This window comes from Squalius cephalus (assembly GCF_949319135.1).
Source record: "Squalius cephalus genome assembly, chromosome: 19".
Taxonomy (NCBI): domain Eukaryota; kingdom Metazoa; phylum Chordata; class Actinopteri; order Cypriniformes; family Leuciscidae; genus Squalius; species Squalius cephalus.
Window position 1 is genome coordinate 16,021,078 of NC_137140.1, and position 22,151 is coordinate 16,043,228.

A 22,151-nucleotide genomic window follows, 5' to 3' on the forward strand; every position below is an offset into this window, starting at 1 on the left:
TGTGTTTTCCCAACCTTACACATCTGCATCTCAAAGGAGTCGAACGAAGCTGTGTCCGTCAAACTGCAGCAGAAAGAGTCACGAAAGACCGCCTCCACACCGCGCGAGCCGAGGAGTCCCAAACACGGAGCAGTCCGGGGGGCATAGTTCTTTAAGATGAAAGTGTTCGTTCTCCCGCTGCCAAGTCTCCGTAATAAACATAAAATCCAAGTTCTCCTTAGTGAAATGGTCATTCAGAGTAAAAGCCTTGTTCGCAATGGAGCGCGCGTTGATAAGTTCAATCCTGGTAGAGTGCGTGCGTGACAAGGGCTGTCCTGGGGCAGGCTGGATGGCATGATCCGTCCGACAGGTAGCCGGGCACAGGGCACGCTGACGGGGCGCACGATGGCAAGCGGGCCGGGTGGGGAAGATCCGGTCGGAGGTGCACCACACAGGTGACGACGCACAGACCGCGTCCCGATCTGACTCGCAGACCGGAACCGGCCTCAGGCACCGCTCACTCCCGGGAGCTCTGGATCCGTTCGGCCCGGGAGAAAATCCACGGGATCGCCACTTTCTCCTCCAGACTTGAACCCCAGCCCTGGATCCCCGCTTCCTTCTCCTGCTGTGGTGCCGGGTAAGCAGCAGGTATTCCGACGGTGGCGCTTGGCACTCCAGTTTTGGAGGGAAAAACTCATAACTTCTGTCCCAGGTAATACACAAGTCCTGCATATGTGCCTTAATGCGGAACAACGCGGCCCGATCATATTGTATGATTGCAGAGACATAGCTGGTAGTTGATAGGGTTGACACAAGTAATATCACAAGGAGGATTACAAATGTACGTGAGAGCAGAGAAGTGACAGACGCATCGCCAAACACAGGCGCCAATCGTGCCACGTCGATATTAAGTTGTGGCTGTCACAAAACTTTCTTAACTTAAACGAAACTAAAACTGAGTGTATCATCTTCAGTAATTCAGGCACCCCAAACGATTCAGCTGTGAGTTTGGGAGCTCTGGCTTCATACCTTCAGAAATGTGGGGGTTACTTTTGATTGCAACATGAAATTTGACAAGCAAATCAGCAATGTTGTAAAAATGTACTTTTTCCAGCTTCGTCTCCTGGCTAAAGTTAAGCCTTTCCTTAACAGGGATGATCTGGAAAAGGCGATTCATGCTTTTATTAGTTCAAGGTTGGATTACTGTAATGCTCTTTATGTTGGTTTGAATCAAACCTCCAGCAGCAAAATGCTGCTGCTCGGTTTTTAAAGGAGTCATGACCTAGTATTACCTTGGATACCTACTGCTGTATTATAGTCTTTCAGGCCCTTCTAAAAAAGAAAAGTGAAAAAAAAATAAACACAGAGCTCCTCAGACCCTTATTTCTGAAGGCATTATTGTCTCGCGAGATCTGATGCGATATTTTGGCTGTCGTGGACAGTCATTTTAATAATGCAAATGAGGGGCACGTTGATTGGTGGCAGGAAGGAGGGGGTTGACACCGCAGGTGACGCTTTAGCATATCATTACAAAATGACATCATGGCGCAAATTATGAATGAACCCGACCTGGCCGCGACCGGCTTCCCGGCCAGTGTATAAGTATGAGGCGCCGTTTAGGGCTTAAATCAAACTTCATTCACGCACACATATATGAAACACGCTTGCATACATACTAAGTAGTCACACATACATGTATATGAACTCTCCACGCACATACTCATATGAGACGCGAGCACGCACACACACACACACACACACACACACACACACAAACTAGACGGCGCCTCATATATAAGCGTTAGGCAATCAATATACAATAGCCGAATTCATGATGATCTCAGTCATTTGTTGTTTGCAAAGTAACGTTAGCAGCCATTCCCCATGTTTACCTCGAAGCTAATACTCCCGCTAGCATACAATAGCCGCATTAGCAGTTGGCTGCTGTTTGTTACACAGAGTAGAGCAATAAAAACACATTCTTACTGTTTCAATTGCAGGCAAGTGTCTGATTGTTGAAAATGGCCCCTTTTTCCCGAGCTTCGATGCCAACTTCGCCTGATATTGCCTCAAATTTGTGAAGGATTCCGGCGTAAAATGTTTAGTTAGCACAGACACATAACGTTAAGCCAGTGGGAAGGGTTGTAGGAACCGCGTCATTAAAAATGAATTTAATCCACTGGTCCCTGACAGCTTGGTCCGTTCTTGGGAGAGAAAACACATTTACATGTTGATTCTGGCAGTCAACAACAGAGCAACTCAGTGTGCACTACGTTTCTGCTTCTTTCTCGACTGAATATGAGGGGAGGAGGGGCGCCAGGGCGCACTTCCTGCGGCAGGTCTGCGGTGTACATATATGGTATATCCTGCCCCGTCATGACGTCAAGTCGGAGCTGAAATCAAAATCTCGTATTTGAGTGCGCGTGCACGCGCGCTGGTTTATGAACCCTGGGGTAAACGAACGCTTCACTTTTAAATATCGGCTTCCCGGCCAGTGTATAATCGTTAGGCAATCATAACATACATTGATTCTCGTGGAAAAGTGAAAATTGCAGGTCATGACTCCTTTAACAAATACATCTAGGCGTGAGATCACACATCACTCCCGTCCTCTACACCTTACATTGGCTCCCTGTGCGTTTTATAATCGATTTTAAGATTTTGTTGTTTGTTTTTAAGGCCCTAAATGGCCTGGCCCTGGAGTATTTATCCGAGATTTTAACCCTGCGTGAGCACAGCCGGTCTTTGCGGTCTTCAAATCAATTGGTTTTAGAAGTCCCAAGGTCAAGGTATAAACGATGGGGTGATCAGGCTTTTGCAGTTGCTGCCCCGAGACTCTGGAACAAGTTACCCCCCCATATTCCCACAATTACAGATGTAGCTCTGTTTAGGTCTAAACTCAAAACCTACCTGTTTAGAATGGCTTTTAATACGCAGTAGTAGTGTGACAATTTCCTTTTTCTGTTTCTATGCAACCTGTTCTGATTTCATTGTTTTATTCTTTTATTGTATGATATGTTGTTTTATTTTTAATCTTTGATGTGAAGCACTTTGGATACCTGATGGTTGTTGTAAAGCGCTATACAAATAAATGTTGATTGACTGAAAATTAATTTTGTCATACGAAACCTGACACCACCCACCAGGCGAGGAGCTTTTTTATGGTAACGCAAGGTCTATTTACACTAAGTGAAAATAGCAATAGCTTCTATTTACAATATGTAAAAATAGCAGTATTTTCTTTGCAACAAGTGTAAATAGTAATTAGATACTATTTGCACATCAGTAATTTAGTACATTATAAAACAGTCTGCACTAATAACATATTGAGTGTAAATGATTATATATATTAAATAAATTCCGCCTTATTAGGACAGGAATAAAGTCCTCCCTACACCTACCCCTAACCCTACCCGATAAACACTTATTTATTAATAAATAACCGGTAGGCACTTTGATTCCACTTTTCACATATTTTCTTCATATTTATTGAAAATAAATGCCTTTCCAATCTGATATGCAATGGGAAAAGGGAGCAGAACGAGTTCGGCAAAAGCGGATTAGAACTCACATCTTCTACTTTTCTACGAAGGGAATTCCCTATTCCCTACGCCATTGCGGTAAACAAATTACAGGTGTTTATTGCATTTTTGTCTAGCTCAACCAGACATTGTGTTTAGTAGTTTAGTGTTAGTACTTGTACTTTAGTACTTGTTAGCTTCTACTAACAAGGTGGGCTATTTGCACATGGTGTATATAGACACATCGATTACCTTACTTACAATTGCCATGTACCAATGGTAGACCAGCTGGAGCGAACTTTTCTGCAAAGTTTGCTTCGGCAAGCCGTTTCGAACTCCCAAAACATCAGTTTGTTCTTCGATTTCGATTTGAACGCACTAATGGGTGGGGCCAACATTGCAATGATGAAGTAGGCATTGATCTTCTTCTGCAGAGGCGGTCTTTCACTTAGATAAGCACATTCCACAACGAGTCGTTCTCTGGGCTACAGGATATTCTTATTGTATGGAAAAGTTAATTCCTCAATTCATGACCACTTCAAACAAATTGCACCCTCCTTACACTGACATAGGGGTGAACGGGGCACAAACTACCGCGGGGCTAGTTGTAACACACTTGTTTTAAAAACTTCCACACATGCAAACATGACGAAACTTAGTGTATTTACTAGTTGTCATATCAACACTAGAGAAAAATTGCGCCAAAATGAAAACATATTTGGAAGATATCACTGAACATTTAACCATAGCAAATGTAAATTTCTTACTGAAGTTAATTTTTCATCTATGTTTTTTTTTTGTGTCTAATTACAATTAGACAAATCTGATATTACTTTAATATTATAACTGTATCTATACAGCTAGTTCTTTAATACTGTTCTAACTAGCAGAAGACACTAGCTGGGTTTAAATCCCAGTTGTGCAGATGGGGAACGTTGTAACACTGCGTTACAATGTGGCCCTATTAGAACTATACTATTCTATACTTTTAAGAATTCTATTGAGAATCCATGAGTAAAAGGTAAATAAAGACTGAGTCAATATTGAGAAATTATTCATTATTATTATGTTTTGAACTATGCTGTATAGTTGTGTTTTGCTGTGTGTTTATTGTCAAACTCAAATTTGTTTATTTTTAATTATTAAAAATAGCATTATTTTATATGAAAAAGTACAAAATATTTTAGTTTGTCTTGTAGATATATATTTTTGAATTAGATCAGATAACATTTAAAGCTATCATATGGTCATGTTACAATGTACCCCTCACGTTACATTTCACTTCCATTCCTTCAGGGTATATCAAGAAAAAAGTATACACTGCATTAATGAAACAGAACCACATCATTTTACTTATTGTACTACATTTCACTTCCATTCCTTCGGGGTTTATCAAGAAAAAAGTATACAATGCATTAATGAAACAAAAACACATAATTGTACTAATTGTACTAAACAAAACAATTCTCTGAATCCCAAGTGCATTTACACAAACTGAGAAAGTCAAAAAGTTTCAAAAAGCCCCGCTCTCCCCTACTAGTTGTTTTGTTTGTTTGAATGTTTTTTTTTTACTTCTTGCTGCTTGTTAAATCCAGAACAATTTTGGGCTTTTTTGGGGCCCCTTCCAAAAGTGTATCTGTTTTAACATGTTTAAATCTAACTTTAGGTTCTTGCAAAGAAGGTTCAGTATATCCACTGCAATTGCACAGCCTTTGGTCTAGTCTAAAGAATTAAAAGTAATTTAATTTTTCTATACACTTGACAATAAAGCTTTGTCTTGACTATTCTTTTCTAAGAATGGCTATTGGTCTATTTACTGCACAGTACTTAAATGTATTACGTTATTGTAGTTTCTCATATCAAAGTTTCATGAGAATGCAGCGCATATTACTCACCAGTCCATGTTAGAATCTCACAGCAGATTCAGTGACTCCTTATCGGGGACGTGGCTGGAAAACTCTTCAAGCTCTTTTCACGCTGTACTCCACACTATTATATATCTACCAATTAATATTTTTTCCGATTAACTTGAATAATTTTTTTTCTGCAGTAAAGAGTTTAGGGTTGTTTATTTGCTCTCTCTCTCTCTCTCTCCTAATATGGTGATAACAGCTGTAGAAATACGAGACAAGATATGAGCTGCGTTCCGACTGACAGGGTAAAATTGCAAGCGAAATTTATGGCAAGCCGGTTTAGCATTTAATGCCCTATTCTGTTTTAGTATGAATGAATGAAACCTTTATTGCCCCGAGGGGAATTTGTTTTGCACTCATGGGAGCCACATTAAACATCAACACAGCAAACATGATATAACAATAAGACAAAAAACAAAACATGTACAACAACAACAATAATACAGCAAAGGCATAAAATCATCAGTTCAACAGCTTAAAAGAATCAATAAATAAATAAGTATTCAGTATTCAATAATACGCATTTCAAATATGTCTATATGCCTATGGATGATCTATTTAGTAATTGAATGCTCCTCGGCAAAAATGATGTAATATATCGTTTAGTTTTTGTTCGGGGCATTCTGAATCTACGTCCAGAGGGGAGGGGGGAAAATTCTGAACAAAGTGGGTGCAATGGATCTTCCAATATTCTCAATGCCAAATTAAGAGTATACTGGTCAGTCAGATTTGTAATGCTTTTAGTGTCTGATCCAGTAATTTTTCTACCCATTTTTGTCACCTTGTCCAGCATGTTCCTGTTCGAAATAGAAAGACCCCCCCCCCAACACTGGATGGCAAAAGACAACACGCTCTGAATAAAAGTTAAATAAAACAATGTCAGAGTACTAGTCTCTGCATTAAAACTGCGCAATTTTCTTAAGAAAAAGAGCCGCTGCTGTGCTTTTGAGTATCTTGCTAATGTATTGGCTGACCAGGTGAGTTTGTGATCAATAATAGTGCCCAAATACTTGTACTCCTCTACAATCTCAATAACTGTCTCTTGAATAGTAACAGGTTGCAGTAGAGGGGGCCTTTTCCTAAAGTCGATCACCATTTCTTTTGTTTTTGGGATGTTTAAAATTAGTGAGTTTTCACTACACCATTCATAGAAACGGTCAACCTCAGTCCTGTAGTCCTGCTCGTTATCTGTTAAAAGCCCAACCAAGGCAGCATCGTCTGCAAACTTAATCAATGAACATTTGGAATGGTGGCTGACACAGTCATTAGTATACAGAATAAATAACAGCGATGATAAAACACATCCTTGTGGCACTCCTGTGTTTGTCATGATGATTTTTGACTGGCTGTGACCCGCTCTCACAAACTGTAGTCTGCCTGTTAAAAAGTCCTGAATCCACTTTACCAGATTGAGGTTTACACCCATGATTATCAGCTTCTCTATCAACATAGGTAACTGAACGGTGTTAAAAGCTGAAGAGAAGTCTGCAAATAGGATGCGTACATAAGAGGCAGGTGTTTCAAGATGTTTATAAATTCCATTCAGGAGAGTTGTTACTGCATCTTCCACACCTCTTTTCTCTCTATAGGCAAACTGTAATGTATCCATGTGTTCTTTGGTTTGTTTTTTGAGATGAGTTAAAATGATCCGCTCAAAGCATTTCATAGCAACTGAAGTGAGCGCTATTGGTCTAAAATCATTCAGTCCATCTGGTTTATGTTTCTTAGGAAGTGGTACAATTTCTGCAGTTTTCCATATCTTTGGGACTTTGTGTGTGTCAAGTGATTTCTGGTACAACCCTCTGAACACCGGGCTCAGTTGTTCTTTGCAGCTCTTTAGGATGGTGCCTTCCAGCCTGTCAGGGCCGGCAGCTTTCCGAGTCCTTACATGGGAGAAGATCCGCACCACTTCTTCACAGCTTACCCTGATTGAGGCACTTGCTCTTCCTTCAAGGCTGATTGGATTAACTGGCGCGTCATTCTCCCATCTCGCAAAGTGTTCATTCAGGGCATTTGCTTGCTCGACTGTGTGTACCGTACTGTTAGAATGGTGATTTTGACCTATTATAGTTTTTATGCCCCTCCATGCCATACGCGAATTATTTTCCTGAAGTTGTCGTTCAATTTTATCTTTATATTGTCTTTTACCTTTTTTAATTTTCTTCTGTATTTCCTTCTGAATCAGCTTTCCTCCATACCGATCATTTCCTTTAAATGCTCTTTCTTTGTCCGCTAACAGCTTTTTAATTTCAGTTGTGATCCATGGTTTTGAATTAGCAAATTGTTTCACGCGTTTTGTCGCGATCACATTATCCACACAAAAATTAATATATGACGTGACAACATCCGCATGCTCATCAAGATCTGCACACTCAAAAACGCTCCACTCCGTGCAGTCAAAACATCCCTGAAGAGCTGTCACACTGTCATCATCCCAAACACGCACCGATGTCATTTTAGGTTTTTCCCTTTTCAGTTTTTGTCGATAAGAGGGTAACAAAAAAACAGTGTTATGATCAGATCCGCCTATCGCTGCTTTGTTGACTGCTTTATAGGCATTTTTTATATTACCATAGCATAGATCAATTATTTTTGATCCGCGCGTGGCGCACTTCACATATTGCTGATATTGGGGTAATACAGATGACAAAGAGCAGCCATTAAAGTCACCCAGAATAAGTTTGGGAGTATCTGGGGACGCTGTCTCTAATTCTTGTATATGGTGATATATCGCATCTGCAGACTCTTTGTAGTTTGCGTCAGGGGGAATATACACTAGACATACGAATAGTTGCCCAAACTCTCGCGGTAAATAAGTAGGTCTTAAGGAAACTGATAAGAGTTCTAAGTTTGGGGAATTGATGGTGTGTCTGATGATATGGTGTCTACACCACTTGTTGTTTATATACATACATAGTCCTCCACCAATCGATTTCCCCGTAGCTTCTTGTTCTCTATCAAGTCTTAACGGTGTACCAAAGCCAGGTAGGGAAACACTGTCATCATTCACTGTATGATTTAGCCAAGTCTCACTAAAACATAACAGACAACTGTCTCTGAATTCATACCTGTATTGTGTGGAGGCATGAAGTTCATCTAATTTGTTCCTTAGCGATCTCACATTAGAGAGGACTATAGTTGGAAGTGGAGGTTTAAATCCTCTTGCACGAACGCGGCGTTTAATTCCTCCTCTCGAACCACGCTTTCTCTTTGTCCTGTCAAGTTGCTGTTCAGTTGGACGTAGGCATTCCAAAGGAAAGTCTATTGGAGGTGTCCACTGCAGCTGTGTTGCTAAGCCCAGCTGAAGTAGTTGATGTCTGCCGTAGGTTATCCTAAATGGCTCAGCATTTGCCAGGAGTAGAGAGAGTAGAGTGATCGCCAGGAAGAGTTCCATATAAGCCATGTTGCTGTCCATTGTTTACGTCCGATTGCCGGCGTTTACGTTTGAAACACTCAAAAACACGATTTAGCACCGAAGTATCGCAATTTAACAAACAAAAAAACAAAACAAAACAACGTACTAACAAACAATATACCAAACAGTCAGAGCTTCCTTGTGCATGTCAGCCGCTGAGCAGCGCCATTTTATAATGAATAAATGAATGAAATCATTTAAATAGTAGTCATTTAGTTTTGACTAGTCAAAATTCCAATTCTAGATATCTATTCTGCAATTTTGACTCGTCGTAATTGGAATTAATATATCTACAATGTGATGAATAGTCATAATATGCATTGAAGATATCTACAATGTTATTTTGACTAATTGTAATAACATTCAAGATATCTACAATATCTGCTATTTTGACTAATAATCTTCTTCCATTGAGAAATATTTACTGATATCTACAAATAAGTTTTGACTAGTAAAAATTATAATTAAATGTCTATATAAATTATTTTGTACTAGGCATAATTCTAATTAGAGATATCTCAAATTACAATTTTACTACTGATAATTAAATTAGAGATATCTCTAACTGAATTACCACTAAGAAAAATTATAATTCGAGATATCTCTAACCACTAGTCATAATTCAAATTTAAGATATCTTTATATGGCAAGCCATTTTAGCATATACAACTATGGTTTGACTATCCATAAATATATTTTGGATAGTTACAATTGTATTTTGACGAGTCAGAATGATAATTAGAGATATCTATAATTGTAATTGCATTAGTAAGAAATCTGATTCGAGATATCTCAAAATATATTTTGACACTCCATTTAAGATATCTGTAATGACGTCATAGATTATCTTCAACTGACACATTCCTTGTGAAAAAAGTGCACTTTAGTGTACCTTTATAAAGTGTACTTATTACACAAATAATTTACTTTAAAGGAATTCACTTAAGTGTGAATTAAATGTAATGTTTACGGCGCACTTAATGCATATTACATATAATTGATTTTAAATGTATCACAGATTAAGTTCAAATTAAATGCAATTAGTTGAACTTAAGAATGATTTTTTGGAACAACTTAAGTGAGACTTTAGTACATTTTTATATTTTTCTTTAATGTAAACTAAAATATACTTTAATATAATATACATGTACACTATTTTATAATTAAATACATTTGTAATTATTTTTGTTTTAATAATAAAGTTGAAATTTAGTATATTTCAAAATTTATTTAAAAATTTTCTTAATAACCTAGTTCTACCAGAAAGACTCGGGAGAATAAATACTGTAACAATTATACATTTATTAACAGCCCAGCAAGCAATAAAGTTCTTTGACGTAGGCCCCGTCCGTAGCTCGCAATCCGAGGGTCCGGACTCTAAATATCCTGCCTGAAGACAAAGGCAGATGCGCAACCGACCCCCAAAATTAGGTGGAAGAATAATTCCACCGGGACGGAGCCCACCCCCAAAAAACGGTAAATAAAGTATACCCACCGGTCGTGTATCCTGAAGTTCCTAAACCATAAAAGAAAAAGAGTTAACATAATAAGCATGAACATTTAACATGGAATGCCTCATAGGCTGATAGCTAATTAGTAAGAGGCCACTTCATCATAATTAGAAACAGAGAACCTGAAAGGTATTATGTGTAGATGTGTACTACGCATGTGCATTTAATATCTGCTGCTGAATATACGTAAACGTTTGTCCATTGCTGACGCTTCCATCCATGCAACTTTTATTACATTTCAAGACACACTTACATCTTATCATTACTAGTTTCCCTGTAGAAGGAACCCATGACTTAAGTTTATAAAATCCAATGCTCAACTGATTGAGCTAGAGGAAATGAGTTAATGGAAGCAAGCGCTGTGGAATAGTGAACATGAAATGAGAATGAGCTAACTTAGTTCATAGAGATAGCCATTGGGAACATGAGTCGTTATAGACAACGCAGAGCAGGGCCACTATAGACCACACAGAGTAAGGCCACTAGGACCACACAGACCTGGCCATGACAGACCACACAAAGACAAGGCCGCTATGGACCACACGGAACAAGGCCACCTTGGACCACACAGAACAAGGCCACCTTGGGCCACACAGAACCGGCCATAACAGTCCACACAGAGACAAGGTCGCCATGGGCCACACAGAGACAAGGCCACCTTGGGCAACACAGAGACAAGGCCACCTTGGGCCACACAGAACAAGGCCACCTTGGGCCACACAGAACAAGGCCACCTTGGGCCACACGGAACTGGCCATAACAGACCACACAGAGACAAGGTCGTCATGGACCACACAGAACAAGGCCACCTTGGGCCACATGGAGCCAGGCCACCCTAGGCCACATGGAGCCAGGCCACCCTGGGCCACCTTGGGCCACACAGAACCGGCCATAACAGTCCACACAGAGACAAGGTCGCCATGGGCCACACAGAGACAAGGCCACCTTGGGCAACACAGAGACAAGGCCACCTTGGGCCACACAGAACAAGGCCACCTTGGGCCACACAGAACAAGGCCACCTTGGGCCACACGGAACTGGCCATAACAGACCACACAGAGACAAGGTCGTCATGGACCACACAGAACAAGGCCACCTTGGGCCACATGGAGCCAGGCCACCCTAGGCCACATGGAGCCAGGCCACCCTGGGCCACACAGAACCGGCCATAGGGACGGTCATAGATAGCAGTGCCACACTGGCCACATGGCCTTGCTAGACCACAGAGACAAGGCCGCAGCAGCCACACGGCCTTAGTAGACCACAGAGACAAGGCTGGCGATCAGCCACAACGGCTTCTAATGCCACATGGAAGACGAAATAAGACTGGACAAGGCCGCTAAGGGCCACGAGACCACTGGCCATTTTTTACATACAGGACAAGGCAATGATATGCCACAAGGTCTCGAAGACCCACACAAAGACAAGGCTCAGCTGAGCCACAAGGCTGCTAATGCCACACAGAAACAAAAAACACTCATAGACAAGGCCACTAGGCCACACGAAACCTAAGCCCCGAAGGGCCACACTGCCGCACGACACAAAGGACAAGGCAACAATATGCCACAAGGCCATTAGAAGCCACACAGAGACGAGATTACGCAGAGACGGTGGCAACTAAGCCACATAGAGACAATATCACGTTGGCCACACAGACGAGTAATCAAACCAAGACTATCGACAGATAGATAGAGCATAACACCACCACCAGTAGTTGCATAGGGATTTACCTGAACCGTTAGTGGAGAGCTTGCTGAGCTGGATGGTTTTTGAATCGGGTCTTATATAGGACTCGCATGCAGAGGAAGACCATCTGCCCAGCATCTTGATAGCTGAAGTAGAAATGCCACGTTCAGCTGCTGTAGTGGCTGCCCCGATCCTGAAGGAATGACCAATATACTGGGAGGGAGATAACTGCAGCTTTTGAGGACAGAAACTAGATGAGTCCTGAACCAGGCTTTAGAGAGAGATGCTTCGTTAGGTTGGAAAATAGGGGAAGTGATCTGAGAATCTAGGGCGGATTTTTAGGAATTTAATCATAGATGAGAAGGGACAAAATTTATTGCTAATTTTAGAAATTGTTAATGTGATACCAGAAACCTGAGAGTCATTTGGAGTGCTTAAGAAAGAGTAAAGAAATTAGGTGAGAAGGTGAATCAGAAAAAGACAGACCACGGGCAAGATCGGAGTGTTAGATCTGAAGTAAATTCCCCTGGATGCATGAGCCATGAACGCTGTTAAAACATGGCTACAATCTGAATATGAAAATAGGAAGAGAAGAGATCATTACGGATGGGAGGTAATAAAGGGGGGTTAAATGGATTTCACTTTTCTGTAATGCTGTTAAAGCATAAACAACATCTGCAAAGTTACAACGCACAAAGTTCAAGCATTGAAGATTTAATTTAAAGAGATTGCTTTTTAAGGACTACAACAACGCTGAGAGGGACTGTGCGGCATTCCTTCTGGATTAGTGGCATCACATACCCTAAAGTTACATAAATCCAGCTCCCGGAATATGATTTATAGCATATCGAGACAGAATGAGCTAATCAATGACTAGAAGATAACTACGCATAAGCTACATAATTCATCAACTAACCATCCGGAAATGGGGTCTACATGTTGACGCTTTTTGAGTCTCTCCATCTTTGTCTGACTCGGGTTTGAATATAAAGCTAAAAGTTTTGAAATTGTCTGTGAGAGGTAATCAAAGCTGCAAAACGAGCTGTTGAAACTCCACCCCCTGTGCCGGGAGCAGCAGCCCGACTGCATCCAAAGGGACAGACAAAAACCATGCGCTTTACTCACCCTCAATGACAATTCCAGCATAGTATATGAAAATTTGGGGCATTCCAAGCCAAACCCCTCACACACACCCTGGGGACACTGGAGACCCACCACACATCGATTTCGTAATTGTAGACGAGGAAGGAACAACCGGCCATGATCAGGATGGGAAATAAAGGAATCTGAAAAGAAAAGCGAAACATTATAAACAATACTGCAGAAATATAAGCTTTTAAGGTGTAGGGAGCCACACCTTCAGTGATATACGGTCTAGCTGGATTGAGCAGAGCAACTAATTTACATGATCACTGTTAGAGGAGGGCAGGGTGATGGATAAGGGTTGCTGAAGGGCAGAGCCGCCTGAAGACTAATGTGCGTAGCTATGGCATTGCAGTGGTCAGGAATGTGCTTGCGTGACCTTAATCATGAAATTGGAGACTACTGATTGCCAGATAAACGTCTCAGGAATAGCATGATCGTCTAACAAGAAGATCTGCCTTAGTGATGCAACCGAGCTTCGTTAGCACATACAACATAAGTTTTGCCACCCCTTGAACCCAAAAGGTTGTTAGCAGCCGCTATAGGATCATTTCTGTGGAGCGCGAATGAACGAAGCCTGAGCAGGCTCGGTAATTCATCTGACCTTTGCTGTTCCAAATGTCCAAAATCTGAACGGATATGCACCCTTCGTCTAGCTGATCGGATCGCTTAATTAGGCACTGAGTGGGCCAGTGTTAACAGACGAGAGATAAATGCCCTGCCTTGAAGAGATACTTCAATGAATAGTGAATCTGAGCAGAGAAGCATATACTGCTTAAATACATTTTTTTTATATATATATATATTTTTTTTATATAACCACTAAATCTTAATCTTATTAATCTTAGTACAATACTTACCTGAAGTAAGGTGACGGCATACCGATAAGATACAACCTCAGTCACACTTGATATTCTGTTGTTGACTTTTGAGCGTAGAATCTATTTCTTAGCTGCGCAGCGTACACCTGACATTACTCTCGAGTTGCTCTTGTAAGAATTAAGTTTAATTCACGGCCGAGAGATCGCTGGCCATGGCAACCAAGTGAGTCCCTTGGATAGAAAAATAGGTGAACATTTAAATCATACAGATGAGTAAATATAATGTCACTTGAGTCTTCTTGACTGTGATTTGTCTGGTGATTGGTTTGAATGATATAATCTAAACTTATAACTGTTAGTTCTACTGTGTTAAGCACATTTTGGCAAAGTCTGTGACCTTTGACCTGAGCATCCTTAGCCTGCCTTCTTTGTACATTTAATATCAAATACCTATAATGTAAATATTTCTATGACAGATATCGGTGGATTAAAGTAGTCGCCAAGAAAATTTGTTACAGCGATTGTACCATATTTCTGTTAGTGAAGAACATAAATGTAAGTATTAAAAGATCTTGATGATATGAAAAAAAAATATATATATAGAGATATATAGTGTAGAACAGTTTATAGAGAATTATCAGCACTGTAAATGTATCATTTACTTCCTTTGTATTATATACTCCTGCTACATATATATACCCATATAAGCCCTACATATATACCCTTCATAACCATGTCTACTACGGCATACACATAACATCCAATGACCAACTTGCTTTCTTTAAGGTCAGCTTCTTTCTTTATGATATGGTAGATGTATCATTTTCAAATTTTTACAAACCCTTTTTTTTTTATATAAGTTATAATTTAACGGTATTAAGTCAAGTCAAGTCAAGTCAAGTCAAGTATATTTGTAGAGCGCTTTTCACAATACCAGATTGTATCAAAGCAGCTTCACAGTATTAAATTAAAATAATACAACAAGGTTTGTTTCTAGTGGAATTTGATTGATAAAATATCCCCAAAATATCCCCAACTGAGCAAGCCAAAGGCAACAGTGGCAAGGAACCGAAAAACTCCATCAAGTGACCTAATGGTGACCTGAAACTCCATCAGGTGACCTAATGGAGAAAAAAAAGAACCTTGAGAGAACCCAGGCTCAGTCGGGGGCTAGTTCTCCTCTGGCGTTTTGAACTAGAGACCGGATTTAACTGTAAGATTAAAAATATTATATGAATGCCTGGCTGAAGAGATGCATCTTTAATCTAGTTTTAAACTGGGAGAGCGAGTCTGAGCAACGAACAGTATCAGGAAGGCTATTCCAGAGTTTTGTAGCTAAATGTGAAAATGCTCTCCCTCCTTTGGTGGATCTGTATATCCTACCCACATGGAAAGAACCTATATGAGGATATATGAGCATATATGAAACCTATATGCAGTTTATATGCACATATATGCTGCATATATACATCATATATGCACATATATGATAATATATATGCTGCATATATGCGTATATATGTCACATATAGGCAAAATTGAGGTGCATATATGTGCATATACATGCCATATAGGTCTCCTGTATTGCTTCTTTATATCCACATACAGTGCTATGCATAAGTTTAGACACCCATGCTAAAGTTGACTAAAAAGAGGAATAAAAAATCATCTTTTGGAAATTGAACTTAATGCCTTAATTAAAAACATTAGGAAAAATACAACCTTTAAGGACACCAATTTTCTTTGTGAATGAATAATGTATCGTAAATAAATAAATGTTCTTCCTTAAAATACAGGGTGCATAAGTCTGGACACCCCTATGTTAAATTCCCATAGAGGCAGGCAGATTTTTATTTTTAAAGGCCAGTTACTTCATGGATCCAGGATACTATGCATCCTGATAAAGTTCCCTTGGCCTTTGGAATTAAAATAGCCCTACATCATCACATAGCCTTCACCATACCTAGAGATTGGCATGGTTTTATTTCAGTTAGCCTAATAGCTGGTTTGATTTGCATTGAGAGATGATCTTATGGAAAGTACTCCATGCCAATCTCTAGGTATGGTGAAGGCTATGTGATGATGTGGGGCTATTTTAATTCCAAAGGCCAAAGGAACTTTATCAGGATGCATAGTATCCTGGATCCATGAAGTAACTGGCCTTTAAAAATAAAAATCTGCCTGCCTCTATGGGAATTTAACATAGGGGTGTCCAAACTTATGCACCCTGTATTTTAAGGAAGAACACTTATTTATTTACGATACATTATTCATTCACAAAGAAAATTGGTGTCCTTAAAGGTTGGATTTTTCCAAAATATTTTAATTAAGGCATTAAGTTCAATTTCCAAAATATGATTTTTTATTCCTCTTTTTAGTCAACTTTAGCATGGGTGTCTAAACTTATGCATAGCACTGTATAAGCCCTATATGTACATACAAGATATGTCTCCTATATAGCTCATGGCAGGATGGTCATTTTGTAGCTCATATCTCACTTTGGCAACTGTCATACATGATGCCTAGCTCAGATAGGCACATCTATCAATTCGAAGCTCACAGAGCTGAGAAGATCAAAAAGATAAATTGTTTTTTTTTTCTGTTCAGTTTTTTGTCTTATTTTTGTTTTTGTACTATTTGATTGTTCTTAAGTAAATAAATAATGTAAATGTCTACATTTTGGGGTTTTATTTATGTTGCCTACACTGTAAAAAAAGGTGTAATTTTACAGGTAATGGTCTATTTTTTTACAGAATTGTACCATTTTGTCATTACAGTGAATGCCTGTTATTTTACAGATATTTGCTGTAATTTAAAGGTCCACTATTAAATTTACAGGTAATTGCTTGTATTTTGGTTTAAAAGAAACTTGTCTGTATTTTTACAAAGTAATATTTTACAGATTTTTTTCTGTGAAATTAGAAAACAAAGAAAAGAAGGTATAACTGCAGAAATCTGCATCTATTCAATATGTTGTCCTTACAGATTATTAAGCATGTGGGGGTTAAAGTGAGTTTTTTTAAGGTTAAATAATAGTATTTGTACATACAGTAGCCTACCCTACATAGGCTACACTAGGCCTGTATTGAATTCTTTTTTATTGCATAGGCTATAGTCTTTTAATCTTGTCTTGCAAATAGATGCTCATTTTGATCATTATTTCATTGTCTTATTCTCCCATAATTTCATGTTTATTTTATTAATATATTTCCAAATCTCCATTGCTGCCCTATGGTTGCTGCACATTCAGGGCATGGGCTTTGTGTGTGTGTGTGTGTATGTGTGTGTGCGTGCGGGCGCGATGACGCAGATTCAAATTCGCCGCCATTACGTTTCCGCTGTTTAGTCCCGCCCACAACGGTTAGCTGATCATCAGTCGACTTTGGATCTGTATCAAGGGCAAGCAGGAGATTTGAATTCAGTCTACTCTCGTGAAGTGGATTGTGAGATTAACAAGGGTTCAAAGTAGGGGTGTCACAATATACCGGTGTTGACGATAATCGTGATATTCAAAGTATGAAATATCGACATCGTGTTAATTTAGAGTGTGACAATATACCGGTATTGGCGATAACCACAATGTTGAAAATGAATAGGACTCTTATGATAACATGACACGTAAATACTACAGCGCCAGTACCTTGTTGACCTCTCAGGTGGCTGTATTGCACACGCGTACACCTATCAAACAAGAAGACGACGCAGCGCTCGCCCGCGCAGCTAGAATAAAACACTCTGTCCACACCCGAAAAAAGTAAGCTCGCCAGTATTAAGAACAGAGTTCTTCGGCTTCAAAGAAAACAGCACCTTAAAGGTGGTCGCACACCGGACGAGAAGCGCAGCGTCACGTCTTTAAAATTCGAACACATTCTGTATGAGTGTAGCCTACACACACCGACGGCGCCCAGCAACGGCTCAGGACCTTGTTCAAAATCCTGCCGCGACACAGAGCGTCATTTACATCGTTTTATATTAAATTTACATTATATTTGTCTCAAATCATCGTAAATGATTTCACCCTGTGCTGCAATATACATTTAATTTTACATTCATTTTCAGAAATCAGCTGCTTGAATGAAAATTGCTGATGTTATTGTCGGATTTTCAGGTGATATTCTCAATTCATTCAGTAAACGGATGCTCTGAGGTAAAGTGTTCAGATCACAGACTCAGCCACCATTGCAGGGCCTGAATTTCATTTTGGAAAATTAGGTGATTCTTATGGGAGGGAATTTTTAATTTGAGGGGGGAGTTTAGACTTTTTTTTTTTAATTACATTTATCTCACCTAAATGTATGCTTACCCATTGCATTTTTACAATGGGGTAATTTTGTTCTTAAGAATTTACACAACTCAAGGAAGCTTGATTTCAGTCTTTGAATTAAATTGAAAAAAGTAGCACAAATAAATACAATAGAATAAAGATACCAATAAAGAGAAATAAAGAGAAAAGTTTTTGCTTAGGTCTAACACTAGTATTCAGAAATACTACAGAGACTGAATAAAGTAATCAAATGTAAAATAACACTGGGTAGTATTTTAGTCCTGACTAAATTAAATACATAGGCTATTAATCCTGATTCCTTAAAATGAAAGCTATGTTTTGTTGTTTTGACAACCAAATTAATGACAGACACATATGTCTGCTGTCACTTTAAGAGCTAGTGCACGGATCCTGTTTTCATTACACGGTCACGTGCGATTTATGCTTATTTGATCTCAAACTCAATTCCTGGAGGGCCACAGCTCTGCACAGTTTAGCTCCAACCAGCTCCAACTCACACCTGCAAGGAAGTTTCTAGTAATACTGAAGACCTTGATTAGCTGGATCAGGTGTGTTTGATTAGGGTTGGAGCAAAACTGTGCAGAGCTGTGGCCCTCCAGGAATTGAGTTTGAGATCACTAGAGGATACTCACCAAGACCGAAATTGACATGGGGCTGCCTGCTGTGAGTGTGTTTGCTTCGGTGCTGTAAGCTCCGTCTTAGCCTCGTATTTCCTTGTTTTGAACCATCATTTACTACAATTTCTAGTTGTTTATACTACTACTAAATACAGCTTACCCAACATCTCAGATTAACCTGACATCGCTAGCTTCCGTTACTACTAGCACAACACGCTAGTAATTCGCTAGCCTGCTAACGCGCCACCCGTGCACTCAGCTATTTTTATTTATTTATTTTTCTCTCGCGCGCTCGCGCCTTTGAGTTCATAAAAGCTCAGGTGAGTAAGAATCACTCAACAAACACGGTGAGTAATGTCTTGTCCTGTTATTGTCACCTGCACTTCATGTCACATGTTTAGCATAGACTTCTCTGTTGGCAATATAGGATTTATATGTGATAAATGCAAGGAGACAGTTAGGCTGACAGAGAAGATTTCAGAACTAGAAACACGCATCCAAACTTTAATTGAGGATAGTAAGAGTGCTAGAGCTTCAGATACTATTTTGGATGCGCCTAGCATAGTGAACTCTTTACATGATTCGGTTCCAGCTGAATTAGTGCCTGCGCAGCCAGGCAAATGGGTGACAGTGAGGGATCGCTCTAGTCGCGGATCAAAAAAACACTCTTCCGTTCCGATTACCATAACAAATCGATTTGCCCCGCTCAGTGAAACACCCACTGAGAATGATTGTGCCCTAGTTATTGGCGATTCTATTACACGGAACGTGAAAATAGAGACACCAACCACCATAGTCACATGTTTGCCGGGAGCCAGAGCGCCTGACATCAAAGCAAATTTAAAAGTGCTGGCTAATGCTAATCGTAAATTCTCTAAGATCATTATTCACGTCGGCACTAATGATGTTCGACTCCGCCAGTCGGAGATCACCAAAATTAATATTAAAGAGGTGTGTGAACTCGCAAGTACGATGTCAAGCACTGTAATTTGCTCTGGCCCCCTTCCTGTTCGCAGGAGTGATGAGATAGTTAGTAGATTGTGTTCGCTTAACGGTTGGCTGTCTAAGTGGTGTCCGCTTAATAATATAGAATTTATAGACAATTGGAAAAGTTTTTGGGGCAAACCTGACCTGTTGAAAAGAGATGGTATTCATCCCTCCTGGGATGGTGCTGCTCTTCTCTCTAGTAATATGGCTCATAGTCTTAGAGCTCAAACATGACAATCTGGGGCTCAGGTCAGGAAGCAGACAGACTGGCTAAACCGACTGTCTGCTAGCGGCCTCGCATCACCCAGGTCAGATAAATCCCATCACATAGAGCCTCTTTCACCTAGCTATCATCATATAGAGACTGTGTCTGTTCCCCGAATTTGGAAATCCAAAAAACGTTTAAACCCATCTAAGGTTTAATTGATGTTCAACAAATAAAAAACAGATATAATGACAATGCTAAAGCTTGGGTTGCTGAATATTCGATCGCTTACTTCAAAAGCACTCATTGTTAATGATATGATTTCAAATAATAACCTAGATGTGCTGTGTTTGACAGAAACCTGGCTAAAACCAAACGATTACATTCCTTTAAATGAGTCCACCCCGCAAAATTACTGTTATAAACATGAGCCTCGTCTGAAACGCAAAGGGGAGGAGTTGCTGTAATCTATAGTAATATTTGCAAAACCACTAAGAAATCAAGTTTTAAATATAATTCTTTTGAAGTGTTAGTACTTATTGTAAAAATATATAGTATAAATGATAAATCACGTTTGAGATTTGTGCTGGCTACTGTATACAGGCCACCAGGGCACCATAAAGATTTTATCAAAGAATTTGCAGACTTTCTATCAGAATTAATATTGACTGCAGATAAAGTACTAATTGTTGGTGATTTTAATATACACATCGATAATGAAAAAGATGCATTGGGATTGGCATTTAAAGCCATTGTAAACTCAATTGGAGTTAGACAACACGTGTCAGGACCTACTCATCGTCGTAATCATACTCTCAAGTCTCAAGTCTCAAGTCTCATTTATTTATATAGCCCTTTCTACTACAACGTAGACCAAAGGACTGTACATCTAAAAGCAAGAAAAAAACATACAAAAAACATAATATACAATGACAGAGTCAAGAATTAAAAGAAACAGAATACAAATACGTTTTCACACGAATTTTAAAAACATCAACTGACGGTGCAGATCTAATATCAGGGGGAAGAGCATTCCACAGTCTAGGGCCAACGACTGAAAAAGCTCGATCCCCTTTAGTTTTAAGACGAGTTCTTGGAACAATTTAATTTAATTTAATTTAATTTAATTTAATTTAATTTAAACAATTAAAGGACCTTTGAGATCTACCAGAGTTCATAAGCACCAAATCCTTGATATATTCCGGGGCCAACTCGTGAACAGCTTTATAAACATATAACAAAACCTTATACTGTATCCGATATTTCATAGGGAGCCAATGAAGCCTTTTCAAAACAGGTGTAATATGCTCCCTTTTCTTAATACCAGTAAGGAGCCTCGCTGCAGCGTTTTGAACCAGCTGCAATTTTGAAATAAGAGATTGACTAATTCCTACATATAGAGCATTACAGTAATCCAAGCGTGAGGAAATTAATGCGTGAATCACTGTTTCCAGATAAGGAACAGACAAAAAAGATTTCATTTTCGCAATAGTCCTTAACTGATAAAAACAATTTTTTACCACATTTTTAACCTGATGGTCAAACATAAGAGCAGAGTCAAAAATTACACCTAAATTTCTTATTTTAGGCTGAACGTATGTTTCCCATATACCTAGGAAATCGGTTAAACCACTGTCATCCTTCTTCATCCCAAACACCATAACTTCAGACTTGCTGGCATTTAACTGCAAGCAGTTTTGCTCTAACCAACTAGTCACCTCCTTTAAACAAGCAACCAGGGATAAATTAGGGCTTGATCCTCCAGCTCCAATCGGTAAGTAAATCTGAATGTCATCGGCATATAGGTGATAAAATATACCATATTTCTTGAAAATTTGGCCTAAAGACAGCAAAAACAGAGAAAAGAGAATAGGTCCCAGAATCGAACCCTGAGGTACTCCACAATCCAGAGAAACTGACCCGGAGGAAAAATCCCCAACCCTGACAGAAATTGAACGCCCCCTTAAATATGAGGAAAACCATTTTAAAACCGTCCCTCTCAGCCCTACAACGTGTTCCAAACGATTAATAAGAATATCGTGATCAATTAAATCAAAAGCTGCACTAA

The 22,151-nt window shown here is 39.5% G+C and overlaps 2 protein-coding genes across 4 annotated transcripts in view; one reads left to right on the forward strand and one right to left on the reverse strand.

Moving 5' to 3' along the window:
• The window catches only part of adprh (ADP-ribosylarginine hydrolase), a 307,627-nt gene extending 301,972 nt beyond the window's left edge, over positions 1–5,655 (reverse strand). For all 3 annotated transcript variants that reach the window (XM_079852062.1, XM_079852064.1, XM_079852063.1), the window contains exon 1: positions 5,396–5,655. In XM_079852062.1, coding sequence (XP_079708188.1) covers positions 5,396–5,403 — 8 coding nt within the window. In that variant the 5' untranslated portion in view covers positions 5,404–5,655. The remainder of the gene's footprint in view (positions 1–5,395) is intronic.
• The window catches only part of LOC307147363 (uncharacterized protein), a 149,102-nt gene that overhangs the window by 81,792 nt on the left and 45,159 nt on the right, over positions 1–22,151 (forward strand). The gene's annotated exons all lie outside the window — the stretch shown is intronic.